At 43.1% G+C, this 25,803-nt stretch overlaps 2 protein-coding genes across 2 annotated transcripts in view; one reads left to right on the forward strand and one right to left on the reverse strand.

Annotated features, from left to right (window-relative positions):
• Nucleotides 1-25,803, forward strand: part of KIF26B (kinesin family member 26B) — a 441,618-nt gene that overhangs the window by 366,847 nt on the left and 48,968 nt on the right. Inside the window, 1 exon segment of the mRNA XM_049112437.1 lies at nucleotides 13,633-13,792. Coding sequence (XP_048968394.1) covers nucleotides 13,633-13,792 — 160 coding nt within the window.
• SMYD3 (SET and MYND domain containing 3) overlaps nucleotides 1,813-25,803 on the reverse strand; it is a 794,127-nt gene continuing 770,136 nt past the window's right edge. Inside the window, exon 14 of the mRNA XM_049112431.1 lies at nucleotides 1,813-2,120. Coding sequence (XP_048968388.1) covers nucleotides 2,081-2,120 — 40 coding nt within the window. The 3' untranslated portion in view covers nucleotides 1,813-2,080. The remainder of the gene's footprint in view (nucleotides 2,121-25,803) is intronic.

The following is a 25,803-nucleotide window of genomic DNA, read 5'->3' on the forward strand; positions in this document are numbered from 1 at the left end:
TTCCCCAGTATGGAATTCGCTGATTTAGAGTCCCAGACAATGGCGGCATCTGGCCTGCACTTTGAACCATCCAGGAGGAAAGGATTTGCCTGGGGGAGGATGATGGACCAATGTAATTGCCAGAGGAAGGTGAGAAAGGGGAGACTTTAAACAGAAAGACAACTGTTTTGTAGCATCTTTTCGTTCACCAGCTCTACAGAGGCTCTTCATGAAAGGCCAGGGTTTATGCATCTAGCACCCTGGTGATATGTTATTAATCATTAGCTTGAGTCCACTGTATGGATCTGGAGGAAACAAAGGCATGTTTTTAAAATAGTCTATAAATCAGACCTTTGAAGAACTAGGCAGATTCTACTACCTGTTGGTGATGCTCCTCTGTGAGAACCTCGGTCCTGGCCCTGCTCTGTGGGGAGTGGCACTGCCAGGCCCCCTGGGCGAGGTCTTCAAAGCCAGCACCAGCCTTGGTGCAGTGCTCTATCTACCCTTTGCCAAGTCTCATGTACTCTACGCGCTGGGGAGCATCTCAGGTGGGATTTTGGACTATGGGCGACGTGGTCCATTGACCTTGCTGGGCTTTCCCATGTGAGCCACAGGGTTGGGCTTTCGAAACACAGGCAGCTGGCCCCCAGGGCTCTCTCTGGACACTGAGTGCCAGGAAAACAAACACTAGCCCTGAGTTAGGAGACTAACCCAGGTGCCTGGAAATTGTGAAGCTAATTGACTAACACAGAGGCAATCAACAAACTAATTCTGGGTGGAGCCTGAAGTCAGGCATCCACCTGGGATCAGTGGATGGGCTTCCCAATTTCTCTGCAGTTTGAGTTGTTGCCCAAAGACCTAGAAACCAGTATCCCGGAGAGAGTTCTTAGGGCTTCTCTTGCCACCAGGGAAAGTTCTGCCCTTCCTTGTCTCAGCTCATTTGCTGGCCCAGTTGTATGCCCTCAGTTCCTCCTCCGTAATTCTTGTTATTTTAATTCAGGTTTAACGAAGTCTAATGTACATTCAGAAATACCCCTTTTTTGTGTGTTGTTTGATGAGTTTTGGCAAATCTGTACAGTTGTGTAACTACCGCCACCTTCCAGACACAGAACCAAACCATCAGCACAGGAAGCCCCCACTCTGGCCACTTCCTGCCCTCTACCTCTGGCCCCCAACAACTGACCCGACTTTTTTCCTTTTAGTTTTGCATCCAGAGCATCGTACGAATGGAGCCACGTGGTCCCCACGTGGCCTTTGGTGTCCGGCTTCTTTCATTTGGCCTAATGCCTCTGAGATTCTTCCAATGTTCTTGCATGTACTGGTTGTTTGCTTATTTTTCTTAGTTTCCATGGAGCCCAGAGACTTGCCTCTACCTCTCCTCCTACTCCCAGGCCTGAGATCTCACCTGCAGTTCCAGGACCACAGGAGGACCCAGGCTGTCTACCCTGGCTGCTCCCTGCACTGGCTGCTGCCCAGGGGTCTAGGGATATTGGCCTCACTGGGCACCCCAGGAGGCATACCCTCAGCAGCCCAGACCTCTCTTGTAACCAGCACAATCATAAAGGTCTGACTGTGGGGCGAGCAAAATGGCTTGAATGGGAAATTTTCAGGGGAGATTGGTTCTCAATGATGGGCTCACCCCATGTACAGCACTTCTGTTTAGAAAAACTTTCTCAAAGAAGGAAGCAAGGATTAGGGTAGAAATGAGAAGATCCAGACCTTTAAAGTTCGAAACAGAATTTCAGCCCCTGACAGTCTGGGGGGCTGGCTTTAAATCCTGCCCTCACTGTTTTTTTTTCTGGGTTTTGTCTTAGCAGCACAAACATGGAAATCTGACAAGTGTTTTTATTCTTTTAAGCTTTTTTATTGTATTTAAGCTTTATTTCTTTTAAGCTGTTTATTCTTTGAAGACAATACTAATGATAATAATCAGAGCCTGTAGTGGGGTTCTTAGACTTTGAGTGGAGAGAGTGACTCGAAAAAGATCTGAATTTTCAGCCAAATTGCTTCCAAATGGACAAGTGGAAGATCTTAGGAGATGGGATAATCTCATCCTCCTTCCAGGTTTCAAACTGCGCTGAAAACAACTGTTTTGAGTTTTTCACTTTTCTTCCTCCATGGTTCTGCTCTCTATTTGGAACCTGAAAGAAGGAAGCAATTTTGAAAATAAACAGTTACTTAAATTACTTCAACTGTAAGAACTTGAAATTCCACTTCACAGCGGTGTGGTCTGGGCCATTCCCTCAGCTCACCGGCCCTCCCCAAGTTGCTGCGCAGCGCATCTGCTGGAATATTCACATCCCATTCACCTTCTTGCTGTTTACACATTGTGAAGGCAGATTGCTTTTAAATAATAAATTCAGGGTAAAGGGAAAAGCAAGTACCATTAATGGCTCCCCAAAACCCTTTTCGGTACTTTCTAATATATCTGTAGATGATTAAAAGTGGGTGGGGGGAGAGACCAGGGGAGGTCACCTGCATGCCACAGCACCTGGCTTCCCAGAAGGGGAGGAATCCAGACCAGGATGTGCACAGACAGCCCTCCAGCCTTTCCAAGTCTCGCTTGACTTCAGTAAATTTGTATCTGCTTAAAGTATAATGAGGATACTTGCAGTGTTGTTTAAAATGGAAATTTTTGTTTACTTATCTATAAGTAATAATCCCTGTGGGCCTGGCAGCCAGAACTCAATTAAAGGAAAGTTTATTAATTAATTACACTGCAGGGAAGCAAAGAGCAGAGCACACTGTTGTGAAGTGGCCATCAGAAGCTTGGATGGTGGATTTCAGAGAGGTCTCTGCCTCAAGAACTAGACACGCCACATGTATGGATGCACCTGAATCTTACATATGTATTTTATAAACACACACGTACAGACATAGGCACATATAAATAGATGGACAAAAATATTTTCAAAGTGTCAAATCAACATAGAAAAGAAAATTCTATGTTGATGTATTACTGTTTTGCACATAACATTAGGTCAAGCTTAAATTACTTCCCTGGTTTAAAGAGAAATATTCCCTGGCTTAAATTGTGTCCTTAGTGGGGCTGATTCTCCACCTGTCCCAGAGCCCTCCCCTGCTTTGCTATGCTATTGTGTAAAGGCTGAGAACCCCAGTGGGAATTCCATCTCTAGGGAAGAGCCCCAAGGCCCTCATGATCAAGAGCTTCTCCTCATAAAGACAAGTCTATCAGGAGTCAGCCCACACTGCATTAAATCAATGGAACCTGTGCTGTGTTTTAAAAAAAATCAGTGTATTTCTCTATTTAGCTATGTTCCTGAAAGAGAAAAACAATCCAGTTATTTGTCACATACGCAGGTGGTGTGAGTTCAGAGAAGTCCTCTCCTGCAGCACAATCAGGGGATGGTTAATTGAGAAAGTCAAAAGGAGGAACCTTTTTTTTTTTTGTATATTTTTTTATTGGAGTTCGATTTGCCAACATATAGCATAACACCCTGTGCTCATCTTGTCAAGTGCTCCCCCCCCCCCGTTCCCGTCACCCAGTCACCCCATCCCCCTGCCCACCTCCCCTTTCGCTACTCCGTGTTCGTTTCCCAGAGTTAGGAGTCTCTCATGTAAAAGGAGGAATCTTGTAGGATGATACATTCATGCCATGAACATTTTATCTCAACTTAAAAGATAGAAATAGGTATTTATTCATTGATCTTCTGATATGGACCATGGCTTTCTCTTTGAGATGAGTTTTCAACTTAAAGTTCTGCTTTTACGAATCACTTAGAAGTGATTCAAGAACTCAAAAGACATTGATGCAGCCAGCTGGTGTAACACCTTTCTAGATTCTTAAATGTTTTTCCACTCTATAATTTTTCATTTTCACCTAACTTGGCATCCCTTTTTATTTTTTTAAAGATTTGTCTATTTAAGAGAGCATGAGCGAGGGTGGGGTGGATGGGCAGAGGGAGAGGGAGAAGCAGACTGCCCGCTGAGCAGGGAGCCTAATGTGGGGCTCAACCCCAGGACTCCAAGATCATGACCAGAGCTGAAGGCAGATGCTTCACTGACTGAGCCCCCCAGGCGCCCTCAGCATCTCTTTTTTAAAAATAACTAATTTTAATCTCATCTTTTCAAAGCATTGAGTTTAGTTTTTAAAGAAACATGAGCTCTCTTTATACAATCATATTTTATTGGTTCATATAAGATTTGCTTCTATTTGTATCTGTAATGACAAGTGGCATAATTGGCTTTGGAGGGAACCCAACTGATCTGTTAAGCACCCAGCTCATTTGAAGGTAGCAAGAGCACAGAGGAGAAGACAGTCAGGGCTGCCCATGCAGGTCTCATGTGCAGAGGGCATCGGTTCACATGACTCACAGGTGATGGCCAGGTGGCAGGGCAACCCTACCTAGATTTTGCTGTATAGGAGAATCACCGGGGGGAGCTTTGCAGGGAATCTCAGGTCCATGGCGCACTCCAGGCCAGTTAAATTAGAAAGCCTTGGTGTGGGAGCCAGACATCGTGTTTTCTTAGATTCTCAGATGATTCTGATCGGCCGCAAAGTTTGCCAACCAAAGTCCCGGAAAGGTGAGTTAAAAGAGGTTCAGCCTCTTTTACAGTTGCTTTACAGTTAACTCTGGATTTTCATCTTAGATTCAGCATTAGTTTTCTAAGTGATGTTGGGCAATTTATTTTTTTTATTTATTTGGTGGGGGAGGTGATTTTTTAACCTCATCGGCCAAACGGAGTCGATTCTTGCCTTATAGGATCATTGTAGGAATTAAGTGATATCAGGAGACGAGCCTGGCACCTATCGGGTCCTTGGTCAACGTGGGTTAGGAGGGTCACTCTGGAATGGGGTGAAATTGTGCTTGCTTCGGCAGCATATATATGGAATGGGGTGAAATTAGGATTGCTTCCCATGGGGGAGAGTAGGGCATGTGGGTGTTCCGTTTTGCCCAAGCTCCAGACTTGCCACATCCACAGGAGAGAATGAATGAAGGGTGACTGGAGGCACTTTTGCTCCTCTTACTCTGCAGCTGTGACCCTGGAAATCTGACGAGTCGATGAGGAATTCTCTCGTACCTGCTCGTATTGTTCATTGATGACAGAACTTTCTCGCCAGCCATCTGTAGTGACGTACGTCGTTGCCAGTAGCAGATGGCCGGTGCTTACTCACCTTGTACCCTCCCGGATGAAGCATCTTGTGTGGCAGCCAGAATTTGTGGCCACTGGAGCTTCAGTGGGTACAGTAGACAGACTCGATTTTTCATTGTCTGAATGTGACTCCCGCTTTGAGTCATGTGGATATAATTATGGGTATTTTATAACGTGATTTCTCAGCACGATCTAAACTATGCCTTTTGTTCTCTTTTATTTTACTACATGTACATCATGCATTTTATTCCATTACATCAAATGGACTATTAGAGTCTGAAAGTCCAAACTGGTCCCTGTCTTTGCCCTTTAATCTACAGCACACGTGGATTATCTGAGCTGCTCCTGTCTATATAATTAGGTTGCAAAAGAGATGATATTTTGCTTTAAAAATAACTATTTCCCTAGCATGCTGCCATGACCTGATCTTGCATGATACGAGATGGGGTAAAAGAGAAGTTACATATTCTATGTTCCCTCACGAGGATTTTTCCTGGGGATAGTAGAAGATAAAATGTACCGTCCATTTCTTGGCTGTGATGTACCAGAGTAACTGGACATGCCTGTGTTGAAATGCTATACTTTCCTTTTTTTGTTTCCCTCTGTCCTAGATGCTGACGTTGAGGGTGGGGCATGGTAGAGGCCAAGTTAGGGTTAGGACAGTGGTTCCCGAATGCTTTCATCCTATAGCATGAGCTAAGCCTCCTACATTTGTGCTTGTGCAGGCTCTCCCTGCAGATGTGTGGGCACCCAGACACTGGCCACGTGCTCATCACACATCCACCCGGACCCAGGCATGGCCCTGTCCCACCCTCTGCATCTACTTTCCCAACCAACCCCTTTGCCACATAGCCCCAGAAGTTGTGGCTTCTGGAACAGTTTTCAGAAGTTTCTGTGGCCACCTTTGCTGCTGGCCTTCCTTGCAGAGTAGGGGAAAGCAGAGGGAAGAATAGCTGTCCCAGAAGCAGCAGCGGCTGAGCCACCCTGGAAGGTAGGAATCCAGAGGGGTCAGTCTGCTGCTGCCTGGGGAGTGAGGGAGAAGGAAAGGAAATGATCTAGAAGCCGGGTGATGTGCTGGGGGTACAGTAACCTCAGACAGTAGGGCCGGGACAGAAGGGAAGCTTGGCACTCCTGCTGTCTTGGGGACTGGCTGAGGCCACGTGGTGCAGGATAAAGAGCATGGGGCTTCAAGGTGTCAAGCCCAGCTGCACTAGTGACAGTAGTATTGTGGCCAGTTTCCTTTTTAAGAACAAAATAGGGGCACCTGGGTGGCTCAGTTGGTTAGGTGTCTGCCTTCAGCTCCAGTTAGGATCCCAGGGTCCTCGGACCAAGCCCTGTGTTGGGCTCCCTGCTCAGCGGAGAGTCTGCTTCTCCCTCTCCCTCTGCCTCTCCTCCCTGCTCTCTCAAACTCTCTCGTTTGCAAATAAAATCTTTATTTAAAAAATAGCTCTAATGAGATATCCTTGAGATATAGTAATCCACATATTTGATAAGTTTTGTCCTATGTATCCCTGCCCATGAAACCATCAATACAATCAAGAACCTATCCTTCACCCTCAAGTCTTTGGTGAAATGCCTTTTTCTCTTTCTGAAATTGTTTTTGTCATATAATTAAGTTTTGAAGGGTTTTTAATATACTCTGGATAAAAGTCCTTTATCAGATATATGTTTTGCAAATATTTTCTCTGTCTGTGGCTTGCCTTTTTATTCCCTTCACAATGTATTTTGAAGAGTGGAAATAGTCGATTTTGATGATGTCTAGTTATCTGTATGTTCTCCTATAAAAATCACATTTTTTATTTCATAGTTGAGAAATCTTTGCCTAAACTGAGATCAGGAAAGTTTCATGCTATGTTTTATGCTTTCTTCTAGAAGATTTATAATGTTAGGTTTTATATTTAGGTCTTAGATTCATTTTTTTTAGTAAATTGTGCAATGTATGGATTAAAGGGTTTTTGTGCATATATATACCCACATATATATGTGTGTATATATATATAGCAGTATCTTCAGTTTGGTAAAAGTGTTTCTGAAAAATCTGCTAACATACTGGTAAAAGAAATGAAAATTATATAATAATTATATAATTTGAGAGAGTGAATGCATGAGAGCAGGAGGAGGGCTACAGGGAGAGAATCTCAAGCAAACTCCGAGTGTAGTGCGGAGTCCAATTAGGGGCTTGATCTCATGACCCTGAGTTATATATAATGGTTCTAGTACCATTTGTTAGAAAAACTATTGTCTCCCTACTAAATTACCTTTGTTAAATAGTATTCATATTTGTGTCGTTCTGTTTTTGGACTCTCTATAACTATTTCATTGATCTGTTTATCTATCTTTACACCAATACCACACTGTCTTGATTTAATGGAGGCTTTATAATAAGCCTTGAAATAAGATACTATACTATTAGCCTTCCAATTCTGTAGTTTTATTTATTTTTTAATTTAATTTTAGTTTTTAAAGATTTATTTATTCATGAGAAACACGGAGAGAGGGGCAGAGACAGAGGCAGAGGCAGAGGGAGAAGCAGGCTCCATGCTGGCAGCCCGATGTGGGCCTCCATCGCAGGACTCCAGGATCACACCCTGACCCAAAGGCAGATGCTCAACCACTGAGCCACCCAGGTGTTCCCAATTCTGTAATTTTAAAAGCTGTTTTGACTATTCTAGATCCTTTACTTTTCCATATAAATTTTAGAATCCATTCTAAATTGACTTTGTAGAATCACTTTCTACCAAAAAAGACTGCTGGGATTTTGATTGGGATTACACTGACTTTGTAGATCTATTTGGAGAGAATTAACATCTTAACAATACTGAATTTTCTGACTCATGAATGTAATTTCTCTCCCTGGTCTTTAGATATTCATTGATGTCTCTCAGCAATATTCTTTTCTCCATGTACAGATCTGTCTTCTGTCTAATTTATGCTGAAGTATTTCATATTTTTATCCTATTGCAAATAGTATTTTAAAATTTCAATCTCTAGTTGTTTGTAACTACTACATAGAAATACAGGGGTGCCTGGCTGGCTCAGTCATTAGAGCATTCGACTCTTGATCTTTGGGTTGTGAGTTCAAGCCCCACATTGGGCAAGGAACCTACTTAAGAAAAAAATGTAGTTGATTTTTGTCTGTTGATCTCATATCCTGCAACCTTGCTAAGCTCTCTTTATTCGTTCTAGTTGCTTTTTTGTAGCTTCTGTTTGATTTTCTATGTGGATGATTGTGTTTGTCTGCAAAGAAAGACCAGTTTGACTTCTTGCTCTCCAATCGGGATACCGTTTCTGTTTTCTTGACTTACTGTACTGGCTACTAACCCCAGCACAGCAATGAATAGAAATGGTGAGAGTGGACATTCCTTTTCTTTTTTTTAAAGATTGATTGATTGATTCATGAGAGACACAGACAGAGGGGCAGAGACATAGGCAGAGGGAGAAGCAGGCTCCATGCAGGAGCCTGATGTGGGACTTAATCCCAGGACCCCAGGATCATGACCTGAGCTGAAGGCAGACGTTCAACCATTGAGCTACCCAGGTGCCCCTGAGGGTAGACATTCTTGTCTCATTCCTGATCTTAGAAGGCATATGATCTTTTACCATTAACTATGATGTTGGCAGTAGATTTTTCAAACTATCAAACTGAAGATACTGTCTTCTGAGCAGTATTTTGCTGAGAATTTTTATCAGGAATGGTAACTTTTGTTAAATGTTTTGTTTCTGCATTTTACTGAGTAAATCCTATAGTTTGTTTCAGTTTGTTAATATGGTGAATTATATTGATAATTTTTTTTTGTTAACCAATCTTGTATCTCTGGGATCAATCCCACTTACTTGGGATGTCAAGACCTTTTTATATGCCCCTAGATACAATTTTTTAATGTGGTTCTCTAATTTGTTTAGAGATTTTACAACAATGTTTATAAGGGATATTGGTCTTTGATTTTCTGTCCTTGTAATTTCTTTGTCTGTTTTTGGTATCTAGGTGTTCCTGGCCTCATAGAATGAGTTGCAAATATTTTCTCCAGTTCAATTTTCATGAAGAATTTGTGTAGAATTAGTATAGCCTTTTCCATTCTTATACTTTATTATTTCTTAAGTGTTTGGTTGAATTCACCAGTGCAGCCATATGGCACTGGAATTTTTCCTGTGAAAATTGTTAACTGTGGTTAACTACATATGCTATTTCTTTAATGTATGTAGAGCTGTTCATTTTACCTGTTACTCCTTGAAGAAGCTTTGGGACTTTACATCTTTCAAAACATTTGTCCATTCTTCCAAGTTGTCTAATTGACTGATATGATGTTTCCTTCTTCTCCATTTATATCTGTAGAACCTATAGCATGGCCATCTCTTGCATTCCTGACATTAGTAATTTGTGTCTTCTCTCCATCTCTCCTGATGAGCCATTCTAGAGATTTATCAGAGAACCAGCTCTTGGCTTCATGGATTTTCTCTACTGTCTTTACTTTCCTAGTCCATTGATTACTGCTTTTATGTTCATTATTTCCTTTCTGCTATTTGATATTTAATTTGCTCATTTTTTTTCTTATTTCTTAAGGTAGAAACTGAGATCACTGTTGTGAGACCTCTGTTTTCTAATCGAGGTATTTAATGCTATGAAGTTCCTCCTCCATACCTCTTCTGTGATCTCATAAATCTTCATTCACTTAAAAACACTTTTAAATTTCCATTTTTATTTCTTCTTTGACCATAGGCTACTTTGAACTGTATTGTTGAGTTTCAAAATATTTGGGAAGTTTCAAATGTCTTTCCATACGGACTTTGAATTTAATTCCATTGTGTCAGAGAACATACCCTGATGTGAATCCTTTAAAATTTATCTCGACTTGGTTTATGAACCAGAATATGGTCTGTCTTGGGAAATGTTTAGTGTGTATTTCAAAAGAATGTGTATTTTGCTGTTGTTGGATTGAGTATTCTATAAATGTCAGGTAGAATGAGCTGATTGACAGTATTTTCCAAATCTTCTATATCTTTACTGGGTTTCTGTCTACTCATTATACAGTTATTGAGAAAGGGTAATTTGAAATCTACGACTATAATTATGGGCTCACTTATTCATATAGTTCTATCAGGTTGTGCTTCTAATATTTGAACGCCTGTTACTAGACGCGTAAATGTTTTTTTATTGTTAGGACCTCTTGATGAATCATCCCCTTTATGAAATGTTCCTATTTGCTTCTATTCACATTTTTTGGTCTTAAGTTTCTTTTGTTTAATATTGATATAACCATTTTCAGCTCTCTTACAGCCACTGTTTGCATGGTACAGCCTTGCCTACTCTTACACTTTTTAATGGATTGTTTCTTTATATTTGAAGTGCATTTCTCATAGGCAGCATATAGTGGAGGCTCGCTCTTTTATCCAGCCTGTTCCTACTTTTCAAATAAGAGTATTCAGACTATTTACATTTAATGTAATTATTGACATGGTTTGGTCCAAATTGTTATTTTTCCATAGGTTTTCTATTCAACTTGTCTGTTCTTTCTTTTCCTTTTTTACCTGCCTTTTTGGGACTTACTGAGTATTTTTAAAGATTTCACTTTATATCCTTTGTTGGTTTGTTAGCTGTAACTCTTCACTATTTACTGTTGCTTTGGGGTTTATAGTATACACCTTTAAGTCATTACGCTCTGCTGTCAAGTGATACTACAGCACTCCGTGAATGAGATAAGAAGCCTATAATGGAGCACCTCTGTTTCTTCACTTCTAACCTTTGTAACACTGTCAGACTTAAATTCTGTGTTTGTTATAATCCACATAGGACAATGTCATTAGTTTTGCTTTAGCAGCCAATTATCGTTCAAAGAGATTTAAATAATAGGGGAAAAAAAACATACATTTATTGGCATGGTTATCATTTCCAGAGCTTTTCATTCTTTTGTGTATATCCTCTGTGGGTCTGCTTTTGGTGAATTCTTTTGGCTTTTTTTTTTTTTTTTGGCTTTTTAAAAAAGATTTTATTTATTTATTCATGAGAGATACACAGAGAGAAGCAGAGATGAAGGCAGAGGGAGAAGCAGGCTCCCTGAGGACTTAATCCCAGGACCCCAGGATCATGACCTGAGCCAAAGGCAGACACTCAACCACTGAGCCACCCAGGTGCCCCCCCTTTAAGCTTTTTAAAGTCTGAAATAGTCTTTATTTCCATTTTGTCTTAGAATGAAACTTTTGTTGAATATATTATTCTAGGTTGACTGTTTTTAGTGCTTTAGAAATTCTGCTGCCTGGTCTTTCACTTGTATTATTTCCAATGAGAAATCTGCCATCATCCTTTCTTTGGTCCTTTATATGAAACCTGTTTTATTCTCTGGGTGTTTTCAAGATTTTTCTAATCATCACTGGTGTTAAGCAGTTTGATTATGATGTGTCTTAGCGTACTTTTCTTCATGTTTCTTGTGCTGGGCTCATTGAGGTTCTTGGATATGTGGGTTTATAGTTTTCATCAAATTTGGAAAGGTTTTGGTAGTTATTTCTGAAAATATTTGATCTGTACAACCCTCTATGTCTTCTCCTATGGGGACTCCCAATTACCTATTACAACACTTGAAACTGTTCTACAGCTCTTTTTTCCCCTATGTTTTTGCTTGTCGTGTTTTTTTTTTTTTTAATTTTCTGTGTTTCATTTTGGATGGTCTCAATGACTTTGTCTTCAAATTCACAAGGCTTTCCTTCTGTAATGTTTAATCTGTCATTAATCCTTTGTATTTTTCAACATTGTAGATTTTTAGCTCTCTATAGATGCAGTTTGTCTTCTTTAATATATTCCACGTCTACCTAACTTTTTAAACATTTGAAATACTGCCATAACTTCTTTGCTCTTGTTGTTTTTAGAGAGAACGCATGTGTGCAGGGGGGTGGAGGGGCAAAGGGGAAGCGAGAATCCCAAACAGACTCCATGCCCACCGTAGAGCCCAACATAGGGCTCGATCTCATGGCCCAGATCAGGCTCATGACCTGAGCCAAATCAAGAGTCAGATGCTTAACTGACTGAGCCACCCAGGCACCCCTGAAATATAGCCATAACTGTTTTACTGTCGTTCACTGTCAATTCTAATACCTATATCAACCAGTTCTGCTTGGTTTCAGTTATGTCTTCATCGTGAGTCTCATTTTCTTGCTTCTTTGCATGCCTTCTTATTTTTTGATGGATGCTGGACATTGTTGTATTTCATAAATATTCCTAAGCATTATTTTGGGATGTAGTTATTTGTAAACAGTTTGACCCTTTCTGGTCTTACTTTTAAGATTTGGCAGGTGGGACCTGGTCAGTGTTCATCTAGGGCTAAGTGTTCTCCACTATTGAAGCAAGACCCTTCCAAGTCCCCTCTCCAAGGCCCTGCAAATCTTGGGGTGTCTGGGTCTGGCTGTTGGGAACAGGCAATATTCCTGGCCTTGCATGAGTGCTGTGCACTCTCACCCCTAATCTGTTTGGGCAGCTCATGCCCCCCTGTGGCATTCCCTCACATGCTTATGCTGACCAGTGCTCAGCTGCATGCTTGAGAGCATCTCTACAAATCCCAAGTGCTCTTCTCTCCAGTACTCTGTCCTGCCATCTGTTGCCACCTTGATCTCCCTGGTCTACATCTGTCTCTTCAATTCAGGTAGTCTGCTGCGGTCCCCCTGAGCTCCCCACCCCTGAGACATAGCCTGGAAACCCTTTTGAGGCAGTAAGCTGGGACACAAGTAGTGCTCACCTGGTTTGTTTTCCTCCTCCCAGGGATCATTGGGATCACTGTCCTTTACTACCTGATGTCTAGTGTCTTAGAAGCAGTGGGTTTATACATTTTTTTAGTTTTTAGGTAAGACAGTTGATCTGGGCCCTGTTACTTCATCTAGGCCAGAAGCAGAAGTACTCGGGACCAAGCTGCTTAGCTCTTTTGAATGTCTGTTTTCTCATCTATATTAACAAAAGAACAAGAGTATTCTGCCTGTGGTTTTACTGTGGGAACTGAATGAGACTGGTGTTTGTGCAGCACCCGGCACTTGGCAGATACTCAACAAACACTTGGGTCTTTCCCTATCTCTGCACCTGGCTATTACTTCTTCCTGATTTTACCAGGGGTTATCACCCTGATTCCTGGCTGAACTTTCAGTCAAGGGCTCTATGATGATCAACCAAAGTACATAGTCTCTCCTGGGCTATTCAGATGCAACCCAATCAATTTCATAATTCTGCTCTCTAAAGGACCTGAAAGTGCAAAGCTTATCCTCCTCTCATTGGACATTTACCTTCTCTAAAATCTCCTCCAATTCAACCTATGGGTGTTACTCATTTGTTTATAGGCTGAATACAGGCTTTAGGTCAGTGATGTGAGGTGGACAGATTTTAAGAGGACCATGTGGTTGGCAACCCGGCATGATTTTGCTGGAGTTTCCAACTAAGTCATGAATGTTGATCTTTCCCTTCCCCTTTTAGGTTTCCCTCAGGTTTCCCAAGGAGGTAACTGAAGGGCAGATGAATGTTTGCCAGAACTTAACCACTTCTCTCTCCTCTTGTCTTCTCTGTGTCAGTGTCCGGAGGCCGCAGCCGTCTACACCTCATCGATCTCGGCAGCTGTGTGAAAGCTCTTAGCAAAAATCGGGAAGGAAGCTCAGGGCTCTGCCTCTCACTGTCCGCTCTGGGCAATGTCATCCTGGCTCTTGTCAATGGCAGTAAACACATCCCATACAAGTAAGTGACCCTTCCACTGGATAAATGCACTGGGGTAAGCGTGGTGCCAGGGCTGGGTGTGGGACTTCCACATTCTGGACTGCATTCTGGACTGGGTGTGGGACATTCCAGACATTCTGGACTGCATTGTTAGTATGGTGCCCAAACCAGCCTCTGCTTACAGTCGTGTATCCCATGATCTTCCAAATTCAAAAACTATGAAAATACTTAAATTTGCCCCAATCTTGACTTTGGGCTGCTCAAGTCAGAGATAATAGGAAGTTATCTCAGTTAGGGTCTCCAATTCCAATTGCCACTGGTAGATCATACCATCACACAGATGCTTCACAAGGGGTGGAAGATTGAACTACTCTTCCCTTGGGAGTTGAGCTGTCCTATTAAACCAATAAAAACACAGGATACCCAGGAAATTTAGGATTTCAGATATGCAACAAATAATTTTTTAGTATAAGTATGCCCCCAGTATTGCATGGACAGGGGAATCTTGGCAGCCCTACTTAGGACAGCTCCTAAAGCCTGGGGCATTGCCACCCACCATCCTGTGCAAATGTTTACTCCATTTCCAAGATCCTTTCCCTCTTTCTGTTATACTCTGAGAGGATGAAATTAGAGCTGCTCCTAGGTCTATGACTGGCTATGTCATCTGTGCCCATGAAGGACCCAGCCCGGGGCCACCCCTCACAACCATCACCCAACTCAGCTTTGCCACTAAACAACATGGTGATGCTAGTGGGTGTTCTCTGCTTATTCAGGGCTCTTCCAAGGTCCAGCTGCTCCTCTCACTAGCTCTCAGAACCTTCACTCATCATAAACTGATGCTTCTAGCTCTCATATCACAAGGATCTGGGACTCAGAATGGTGTGTGTGTGTGTGTGTGTGTGTGTGTGTGTGTGAGAGAGAGAGAGAGAGAGAGAGAGAAAGCTTTTTGTAAAATTTAGAACACTATAGTGGTAATTAATAATGAGCCTACCTGGATCTACTTCATGGGATAACACCTACAGAGTTGCCATAAGGAGTAAGCAAATGGACATGCTATCGTTTTTTGTAAATCTGTAAAATCCTGCAAATATAAGTCACTGTCATGTGGGAGGAGAAAGGTAAGTCAGGCCATTTGTTCTACCATGAGTGAGATTCAGGACGAGTCATTGTGTTCTCCTACCCTCTGCCCTAAGGGGATGCCAACACTGTGATTTACTTCTCCACCAGGAGGACCATTTGTACACTGACTTGAGGAGTTTAGATAGCAGACATAATCCTATCTGTCTCAACTCTTGAAATTTGGAAACCTAGCTGGATAAACCCAGAAATGGTTTTCCCAGCCCTTGTGAGGGCCCTTCCCAGTGACAAAAGTATTTCAAGAAGGTTTATAAAGTTTTATTCAGGATCATTTCTGCAGTTGAATAAACTCAACTTGTAATTACAAGAGAGGAAGGAAGGGAGGGAGGAAGGAAGGGAGGAAGGAAGGAAAAGAAAGATCTGTACTGGTATTGTCAGGGTTGCTGACTTAGAAAGAAAGAGTACTGGCCTCAGTTGGTTTCTTGTCCATAAAAAGGGGACCATGTCTATTAATGTAATAATAGATCATGATGTTAATAAAATTCAAAATACCATGTTATAGGTCACTGATTATATATTAGTGTATCTGTATCTCTTACATTATTTCTGTGGAGTGTTGTGCTTCTAGGATTTCAGTAAATATTTGTTGAATTGGTGATGGGGACAGGGAACGGATGAATGTAAGCATGTGAAATTATTTTTACTTCCGACAAAGCAACTTCCTTTTGATTTGAGTTGAATTTCATTGTAAACATACAGGGAATCATTGAGAATTGTTTTTATCAATAGTTTGAGGGCAGTTGTTAAATTAAACATACGTAGTCATAGTATCAGCTAGTCACAGTGACCAGACACCTGCTCCCTTGGGAGGGCTGACAAAATGTGAAAGCTCCACTCACTGTTCCCTGCAGACGTATGTCTGCTTCAGTTCCAGAGTTTTCTTCCTTCAAGTGCTAGCTCTGTGGGAGTGATGATTACATTGTCTGGGTGTGTGAAGTCAGCAGACTTGACATGAGTTTAGAGTCTGCCCAAGACCTGACTCACCATCAGGACCCTCCTGAAGACCTCCTGGGCCCCTAGTTGCTCAGGGCTGGGAAATGTGATGGCCTGGCAACATGGCGGCCTGGCCGTCCTCCTCAAAACACTCATTTACCAGTGCCTCGTCTAGCATAACCTTGGGCCTTCATGTTCCTCCTATTGTTTGAACCTTAGAAGATCCTCGCTGGCCTAGCATCTCAGCTGCAGCCTCAGCATATATTCAGTATTTGACGTCTGCAAATCACCTTTGCAAAGTGATTCATCAATTAGAAACTCTCCTTTCTCAAGGTCCAGGAAAAGAAGACCAAGATTTACTTGGATTGCCGAGCCAATTGGTGGCAGGATCAAACTGCCTCAGTTTCCACAGTAGGTCCCAGCCCACTTAGCCAGTCCACCACCCCCAAGCCTCATCAAGCTCCCTAATATATTAACAGCCTGGGCTGCAAACAGCATGGGACCCCCAGCCCAGCAGGAGGGCCCAGATATCCTTTATTAATTAATTCAGTCAAGGCCCTAAAGCCACATTATGTGGCATTTCATTAGCATGCTAAACACCTTTCAGTGTCAGACCTCATCATTTCTGAGAGGGAGGGGAGGTTTCCTGCCTGGGCAGCTTTCTCTCATTCTTGCTCGCTCACAACACAAACTAGAAAACCAAACCCCACATTCCTTACCCTCCCCCACGGCTCCAAAAGCCACAGAACCCCACTACCCCTTCATCTGTCACCCTAGACAACTCTGCGCTTGGAACCTGCATTACTTGTGTTTGCTTCTGGGAAATTAACTCAAATGTGCACAGAGGGGATATCGCCTGTCCTCATTTCTCTTCATCATCCTATCAGACTATTTGTCATGTGAGCAAGTAGAACGTGTGTTTGGAGTCATTACCCATCCCAGGCACTCCCGTGGGTACCTTAGGGGTGCCCTGAGTGGTTTTGACTTTGCAAATGAGTTTGCCTTTGTAGATGTCAGGCAGGCGCAGGATGGGCTCCCGACCCTAGCAGCTCCGTGGTGAGGCTTGCTGGCCCATTCCAGTGCTATAAATCAGTCCTACATGGTGGTGCCATTCAGAAAAGCATGCAGGGAAGGACAGGAGACCACCAGCAGCTCCAGCCCCACCTTCAGTTCTGCACTAGCAGGCTGCACATGTTCCTCTCAAACTTTGGGCAATGTCTTGTCTAGGGAAATCTGTTGCAGGCCTGACCATCTTGACAGTGTGTTTGCAAATTCCTTCCCAGTGTTCATTCCAGCCATTTGCTGTTACCCCTACCACTTCTTAGGCACCAGCATAATAGGTGTCTTCCTTTTTGATAGATGAGAAAAGATAGGGGGAAGCATGGGAATGAATTCCTGTGCCAGAAACCAGTATTGCAGCCCTTGGCCTCAGAAGGGCTCTCACAAGGAAGGATCTGTCCATGTGAACTCAGCTTTGGCCCAAGTGCTATTCTATCCCAGCTGATCTTCAGGACTGTAGTCTTTCTAGAGTGTGGAAACTCTAACCACCACCCAGTGTCTAAGCTTGTAGGTGAAGGTAGATGCTTTAGTATGGAGGGTGTGCCTGTATGGAGCAGGGGTATAGACCCTGAGGAGGCATACCCTCCATACTGAAGTGTCTACCTTCATCCACAACTGTCACTCCATTTGGAGAAAGAATTGCTTTAATAGGCCAAGCAATCTGTTTGTTTATTTGTCAACAAGATGCTTATACTGTCTCCAAACACCAGATACTTTATAATGTCTTGGTTTCCATTTAATAAGAGGTTGTGGAAGATCATTCTGCGACTCTCACGTTGTACCTGAGACCCTCTTTCTGAGTCAACTTGAGACATGGCTCTGCATTACAATCCCATGAAGGAAGTGATGCTCGATGCCTTTCTTCAATGAGCTTGGTCTGTGGTTCCAACAAAGACTTACTCCTTGTTTATTTGCACCAGTTACTGACACGTCAGAGATCATCAAACCTTCCCCCTCGCTGTGGTGAATCTGCTGGCAGTGGTAGGGGAGCCTGAGGCAGGCTGTGATCGTTGGCTTGAGACTGCAAGCCAGACCACCAGGAGCCACTTCAAGAGGTTTCCACGCCATAGAAGCAATACAGAGCCCACCATCAGGGTCTCAGATGGGAACACGTTTCCTCCTACGGCCCTAGTGAGGCCAGCAGGAGCCAAGGCCATATTAAGAATGTGCCATCATCAGAGCTGCTCATTCAAGTCAGCGAGCAGCCCTGGAAATTCAAATTCAAGTCTGTGACTTTTGGAGAAATTACATTTCATAAACAGAGGCAGCTTTTCCAAAATGTCCACACTTCTCATATGTGAGGGGCTGTGTGGAATACAGGGGAGGTTCCAGTGACCACAGGCCTGCATTCAGCAGGCCTTTCCAGGACTTGCATCTCGGAAGAAGGCAGAAATACCTCTTTCTTGCCTTGAGAAATATTTTCTCCTACTAGCCATTTAGATAGCCTCTGTTCTCCCCAAACTGGAGACTGGTTCTGTGTCTGGGAAGCTCAGCAAGGGAGCTATGGATTGATATTAGCTACAATACTATTTCCCTGGTTGATGGGGACATGAAAGGTTCGAGTGTATATTATTTATATTTCATGTGAAATTAAATAGATATTTTCCATGAAAAATGCAAAGGAGTAACATTTCTCCAGATTTACTGAAGATAGCACAGAATAGAAACTCTTTAAGAATCTTCCCATGAGCATGTGTGTATGTGTGTGTGTGTGTGTGTGTGAGAGAGAGAGAGAGAGATGCATATTTAGCAACCTTTAAATGTACATTAATGCTGTATTATCTCCTCCTGATTTACAGGGAGAACATCAATTTAGAACTATTTGCACAAACTCCGGGTACCGGTTTATAGCATTCCCTGTTTAGACATAAAATAACCAAAGTCTCAGGTTGCCAGGCAACCACAGCAATGATAATTCTTATATTGCTGCTTCAAAAATATTCATTTTTATACATTTTAATGACTGTTAGGATGCAGAGAAAGTGAGTCCAGAAAATCACCAGGACGGAGACACCTCCCTCCCACACTTTTTTTTTTTTTTTTTTAATGAGATTTTAAACTTGTTTCTTCTGTGCTTCACTCCTAGCTCCTTTTACTTCCCTGGCCAGTGGTATCTTCATATTCAATTATGAGCATTTCCAGAGATTGAGAATATTTTCTTAAGAGTTTAGGCAGCAACTTCCAGTAAATAAACTCTGCCGGGTTTTTCTGGAACCACACAGGTCATGCAGGGTGAATCGGTTGGGGTCACAAGCCCTGGGTTTAAGCACTGATCGTTTCTCCACTGGTTTAGCACACAGACTCCACGAATCCTCCTTTTTGTTCTCAAGAGAGCCACCTTTCGTCCCCGTGGAACTAGGCCCCTGACTTGGTCACCTTCTCTTGGCAGCAAAGCCACAGTGCACTTCTTCTTTGTTCAGCTGTGTCTCATCCCCACTGGTTACAGGCCACATGCCCGGAGGACTGGGTAGAAACTAGGAGACATCCTCATTTCCCTTCTGGCCTTTTGAGATGTTTCCTGCCTTTGTGTCCGGTCTTGGAGATTACTAATGAAACTCTCTTCCCTCCAGATTCTGAACAGACTGGCAAATAGGAGAGTATAAATGGTAATTAAAACTCTTGAGCTGCTTAGTCCTGGCAGGGAGCCAGGAGGTGCCCCTCCACAAACCAGGATGCCAGGACTCCCACCAATGGGCAGAATCAGGCTGACAGGGCAGCCATGTGGCTTAAGGGCAGGAGAGCGTGTGAGAGACTTGTGGGGAGGGAGACAGATGGACAGTGTTGGGCTTTACTTGCCCAGGGTCACATTTACCAGCCTCAGTGATCAGACTCTTTCTTGTGCTGTGGAAAAAAAGTGAATGAAAGGGCAGAAGGAAAGGTGGGAACTTTTTCCCCTGATCTTTTGAAGGGGATCGAGGTTCCTAATTTGTGGACTTGATGGGTCATGGAGAGAAGCAGCACCTAGCTTCCAGTACTTATTCTCTGGTTTTCCCACAACATTCTGGGTAGTTAGCATGGTGCCTGAATGAGTTCTAAATGAGGCTTATTTCATAATGTGAGTGTAATGATGATAGCTCACAGTCATTGTTCTCTGACTGTGCTTCCACAACAGTTCCCACACTTGGTGAGCACTTAATTCTGCCGACACAGCCTTATGACCAAGGCACTATTGTGATCATATTCGTATGGGATACAGATAGCTCCCCCCGACCCACGGTACCACCACTTCCTCACACCAGGTCCAGAATGCCATCATGTTCCATCAGTGTTTGTTGGGATAGCAGATGAGCCAAGACCCTGGCTCAGATGTATCTGCAGAGCCTGAGCATGTGTGGTGGGTTGGAAGTGAAGCCATAGTTTCAAGCAGGGGGACCAGCTGTGGCCAGCTGTGCATGCAGGGTCAGTGTCCAGACCCCCACTTTACTGAGATGGCTACCCCGGGTGGGCTGACTCCTGGGGACTCTTGGCAGTGGGCAAAGTGGAACGGGGAGGCTAGAGGAGGGAAGGGAACCTACGCCACTTAACCACAATCAGAAATACCAGAAAAGAATGTTGGAATGAATGAGATCCTCCTCTATCAATATCTGTGTGCAGGACCCAGGATAGAAGATCGGAGAACAGGGCTTGGGTTGGCCTCATTGAATGGTGCTCAATGAAACTCATATGCTGGCCTGCTCTACCTGGTTGATCTCTGCAAAATGTCATGAGGCTTTTTGTCTTTCTTAATTTCTGCAATCCTGCCTGACAGTGCATTCCACTGGCCTACTAGTGGGAAAAGCCGTGGATTCTATGATGCTCTCTTAGGCTGTGGGCCCCAGGGTCCCCCACCTAGCCCCTCTGCCTTACCGGTTGGCTCCAGTGGGAGAAGTGTGACTGTATCCCTGCCGGGCATGGCCTTGCCAATGAGACAGTTTCTGGCCCTCTCTAGCTCCTAGGAGGTGGCAGTGTCTAGTAGGTGCATGGAGGCATTTCTGGGTGAAGAGATTCCCGTCAGAACAGGAGCAGTTATCACCCAGTCTATGTCTTGAAGTTTCATTGAGGACGAGAAAGGCAAGGAAGGTGGGGAGGCCAGAGGGGAGAGTGACAGCAGGCTGTCAGTGTACAGGATAATGAGCTTTCTCAAATACCAGGCTGATGGGAGCAGCTGTGTGGATTTCCACAGCTGGTAAATAAGGTAGCCAATCCATCAGCTAGAATTTGGGAAGTTTTTCCAGGCTTGGCTCCCAAAGAACTATGTCAAATGCCTGTGGTTTCTAAGTGCTGATCTGCAACACGGGTTGGGGCACTGATGCTGAGCGAGAGCCCTGCTGAGGTCCCCTTTGCCCACGCCCAGCTCCCCTGCTCCCCTGCTGCTGGCAACCATCATTCTCTCCCCTGGATCTCAGTTCAGGTTTTCAAATTCCGCATTTAATCAAGATCCTACAGTATTTGTCTTTCTCTGTCTGACTTCTTCCACTTGCCCTGCTAATGCCCTCAGGTGCATCCCTGTTGTCACAAGTGACAGGATATAACTTTTTTTAGAAACTTATTTCATTTAAATTTAATTAGTGAACATATGGCGTATCATTAGTTTCTAATGTAGAGGTCAGTTATTCATCCGTTGCATATAACACGTGCTTGTTCCATCATGTGCTCTCCTTAATTCATATCACACAGGCACCCATCCCCCCACCCATCTCCCCTCCAGTGACCCTATTTGTTTCCTAGAGTTCGGTGTCTCTTATGGTTTGCCTCCCTCTCTGATTTTGTCTTATTTTATTTTTCCTTCCCTTCCCCTATGATTCTCTGTGCTGCTTTTTATATTCCACATGAGTGAAACCATATAATTGGGGATCCCTGGGTGGCGCAGCGGTTTGGCGCCTGCCTTTGGCCCAGGGCGCGATCCTGGAGACCCGGGATCGAATCCCACGTCGGGCTCCCGGTGCATGGAGCCTGCTTCTCCCTCTGCCTGCGTCTCTGCCTCTCTCTCTCTCTCTGTGTGTGTGACTATCATAAATAAATAAAAAAATTTTAAAAAAAAGAAACCATATAATTGTCTTTCTCTGATTGGCTTACTTTGCTTTAGCATAATATCTCCTAGCTCCATCTATGTTGATGTAAAATACCTTCTTTAGGATATAACTTTTTTTAAAATTTTTATTTATTTGTGATAGTCACACAGAGAGAGAGAGAGAGAGAGAGAGAGAGGCAGAGGCACAGGTAGGGAGAAGCAGGCTCCATGCACCGGGAGCCCGACGTGGGACTCGATCCTGGGTCTCCAGGATGGCGCCCTGGGCCAAAGGCAGGCGCCAAACCGCTGCGCCACCCAGGGATCCCTAGGATATAACTTTTTAATGGCCGAATAATATTCCATTATACATAGATGTGTGTGTGAGAGTGTGTGTGTGTGTGTATAACCTTTTCTTCATTCTTCCATTGATGGATACTTGGCACTATCCTATCTTCCTTGATTTTAAAAGGCCAAATGGATTGTGATTACCTTTTGTTAAAATGGACAGCTCATACATTAATTCAACAAGAGTTTGTGTGCCTGATAACAGACATTTAATTATGAGAATCCAACCCTATGTACTCCTTACAAAGAAGCAATGGCTTGTGGAAGTGAAAGTCTTGACCTACACCTTCCGCCAATGAGTCCATTGAGGCTGAGGGTGAGTGGAAGTTGGGGGTCCAATGCTGTTTTGCTCTCAACTGTATCTGTGTATCTCACTGACCAGAGTGTGATTCAAATAATTAAAGATACATATTGTTCATATAATATGGCCCTTAAATATAAGCCAAGTACTTTTGGTGCTCATCCAGAGACCATGATGTGTTCCAACACTGAGGCAAAACTTGACCATGTTGGGTTTCATGAGAGAAGGGTTTTATTCCAAGAGATTTTCAGGACAAAGCTTGGTAATATAAATTTCACCCTATACTTTCAATCCCAAGTGACACATAGAGTTTAATTCCATTAATCATGGAGCTCAGCACTGTTCTGATCAGGAAGATGGATTCTGACCCAAAGGTTTTCAGGGACTGATTTTGTTATAAGTTGGACAGAGGCTACTGAGCATATAAGAGACAATTTGAGAAATACTCAGAAGACTATCTGTAACTCCTTTTATCCATGTAGTCCTTCATTCATTCAAAAATATTTATCAGACCCCTACAATATGAAGGGCACTGGGGATGCAACAGAATAACACAGATGATCACCCATCTTGGATGAGTATGGTCTAATGGAGATGCAGACATGGACTTGCCAGGTCCAACACCTAATAATACATGAGCGCCAAGTGCTCACCAACCTCTGTGGGAAGAAGGGTCCAAGTAAGCTGAGGGAATCAGAAGGCTGTAGCAAAAGCTGCCTGGGCAGATGTGATGACTCTGAAGCCCTCCGCTCGTCTATACTCTTCTGTTCCCAGATTTGTCAAGCTCCCCACAACCCATCCTTTAAACGCCTGAGCCATTCAGCATTGCCCTGTCATTTGCTGCAGTGATGTAGATATTGCCTGACACAAATCATGATAAACTGCTGAGCCAAACCAAGACTCCGAATCCACTGCTAATTGTTACCTTTAATGATAACTAATCATCGTATCACCAGTCATGCTGCTACTAGAAGAAAACAGCCAAACTGGGAGGCGGGGGGTGGGGGTGCTTGTTCAGGGCCAGTACACAGAGTGCTTGAGATGCCCTTGGGCACCCAGAGTGCCCTGTGATCACTCAAGGGTGGCCAGATTTAGGCACAGTTAGGCAGTAAAAGGGTTGGAGCATACAAATGAGTTGGGGCTCAATTCATTAAGAAACTGTCTTGAACATTAATAGAGCTTCAATCAGGGTATCCAACCATAAATTCTCACCTGTTTCACAACTGGTTCAGGCTCAATTGAGCATTAATAGATTTTTTTTGTCCATGCAAATGAGATGATAATTTAGTTCATGTGCAATTGAACAATTTTCACATAGTTATGTTCAGGAAGCAGTTAAGTTGTATCAAATCGTCTAATGTACCAGTAATTATTTAACATAGAGCTGAGTTTCATTTTGATATACTAAAGAGACAACTGGAGGTCATAGTAGATTAGTTAATAATCTAAAGGGTAGTCGACTTTAAGAGCTTTACAATATTCAGTCCTTTGGGGCAGCAGTCACCATGGCTCTTCACTTTTGTTTATCCATACCACTCTCTTACTCCCTAGCAGTGAGATAGGAAATATTTGGGCAGTAGGAGGGTGGTTTCCAGGTTTGGGATGAAGGGAGAGGTTGGGTCCCTCGTGTATAAGCCTACATACATACATCCTAGCTTTGTGCTCTGACATGCCATTTTTCCCATGGTTACATGTGTGTGCCCTCAAAGCTGACATCAGCTCCTTCAAACCAAGCATTGGGCGTAGCGCTCCCATGTACCTGCCATCTCTGCACATGAACTCCTGCACTGAGGGCCAATTGCAGTAATTTTTGAGAGTGTCCAGAGTACTTCTATGTCATTTTTGGAACAAAGTTCACTATCCCACACCCTCTGCTTGGGGAAAAGGCATCCACTCTTTCCTTCTGGGGATGCTCATTGGTGAAGGCCGAGGAAACCGCAGTTTCACGGCCTCCCACACACCTGCCAGAATGCCCTTTTAAAAAGGCAAATCTGATGTCGGCACTTTCTTTAAATCCCACAGTGGTTTCTTGTCATTACAGGCTAGAGGTCAAACCCTTTTATGGCCTGGAAAGTTGGTCATAACTTGGGCGACACCCGCCTTCCAGATCACGGACACTGCCTATAAGCTCCTGAATCCTTACACCCCCCCACAGCCCTCGGCTTTGTACATGCAATTTTTTCTGTCTACAAATGGCCTTATGTGTTCATTCATTCATTCAGTGAATGGTTTTCAAGAACATGCTATATTCCATACCATCCTGGATCCCCTTCCTCGGTTAGTGACTTTCTATTTATTTCTCTTTCATGTTTTCATTGTGAAATTGTCATATCCCCAGATGTAGAGACACATCTGCCCAGTCTACGAAATAACAAATCAGACGTCTGTGTGCCCACCAGGCAGGTTAGGAACTAGAACACAAAAGAAGGCCTGTGTGCTCTTCCTCTTCTGTGCCTATATTGCCTTCCTGACTTTCCCAGAAGTGACCGCCATACAGGGTTATGTGTTTATAGTCTCCAAGCTTGCCTGATGATTTTACCACCCAAATTTGTGTTTGGTCTGATTTTGAACATCACACAAATGGAATCATATTCTCTTCTTGGCTGTTCTCTAACTTCCATTTTCAACCAATATTTCATTCTTGACATCCATATTGGTGTGTGGAGCTATAGTTTGTTAATTTTCTTTGATGTATGGCTTTCCCATTATCAGAGGATATCACAGAATATTGATTCTTCTGTTGATGGGTTTCTAAGAGATTTTTAAAAATTGATCATTGAATTTTGTCTAACCCACTTCTGCATCAAGTGAGATGATCATGTGGTTTTCTGCCTTTAATCCTTTAATATGGTAAATTACATTAATCAATTTTTTAATATTAAAAATCCTTGCATCTCTTCCTGTTTATTCTTCAAGGCTTACCTCAAATATTATCTCCTCTTTGAAACTTTGTCTGATCTCCTTTCTCCCCTCCCCCTTCTTTGTTCCAGAAAAGTTGTTTCCCTCCTCTAATCCCTGATGGCATTCTGAAGGTATTGTATTATAGGCACTGATGTTATATTTTAATTATTTGTTTGTATACTTATCTCTCCTATCATATGAGCTCATCAAGATAATGACAGTCTTTTTTTTTCCAGGTTCCTTATTTTTGCACTAATTTGCATTAAATCAACCTGATTGAAACTCTACTTTTTTTTAATTGAAATATAGTTTACACACAATATTACATTAGTTTCAGATATGCAACATAGTGATTCAACAAATTTA

The sequence above is a fragment of the Canis lupus genome, chromosome 7 (assembly GCF_003254725.2).
Source record: "Canis lupus dingo isolate Sandy chromosome 7, ASM325472v2, whole genome shotgun sequence".
Lineage (NCBI taxonomy): Eukaryota > Metazoa > Chordata > Mammalia > Carnivora > Canidae > Canis > Canis lupus.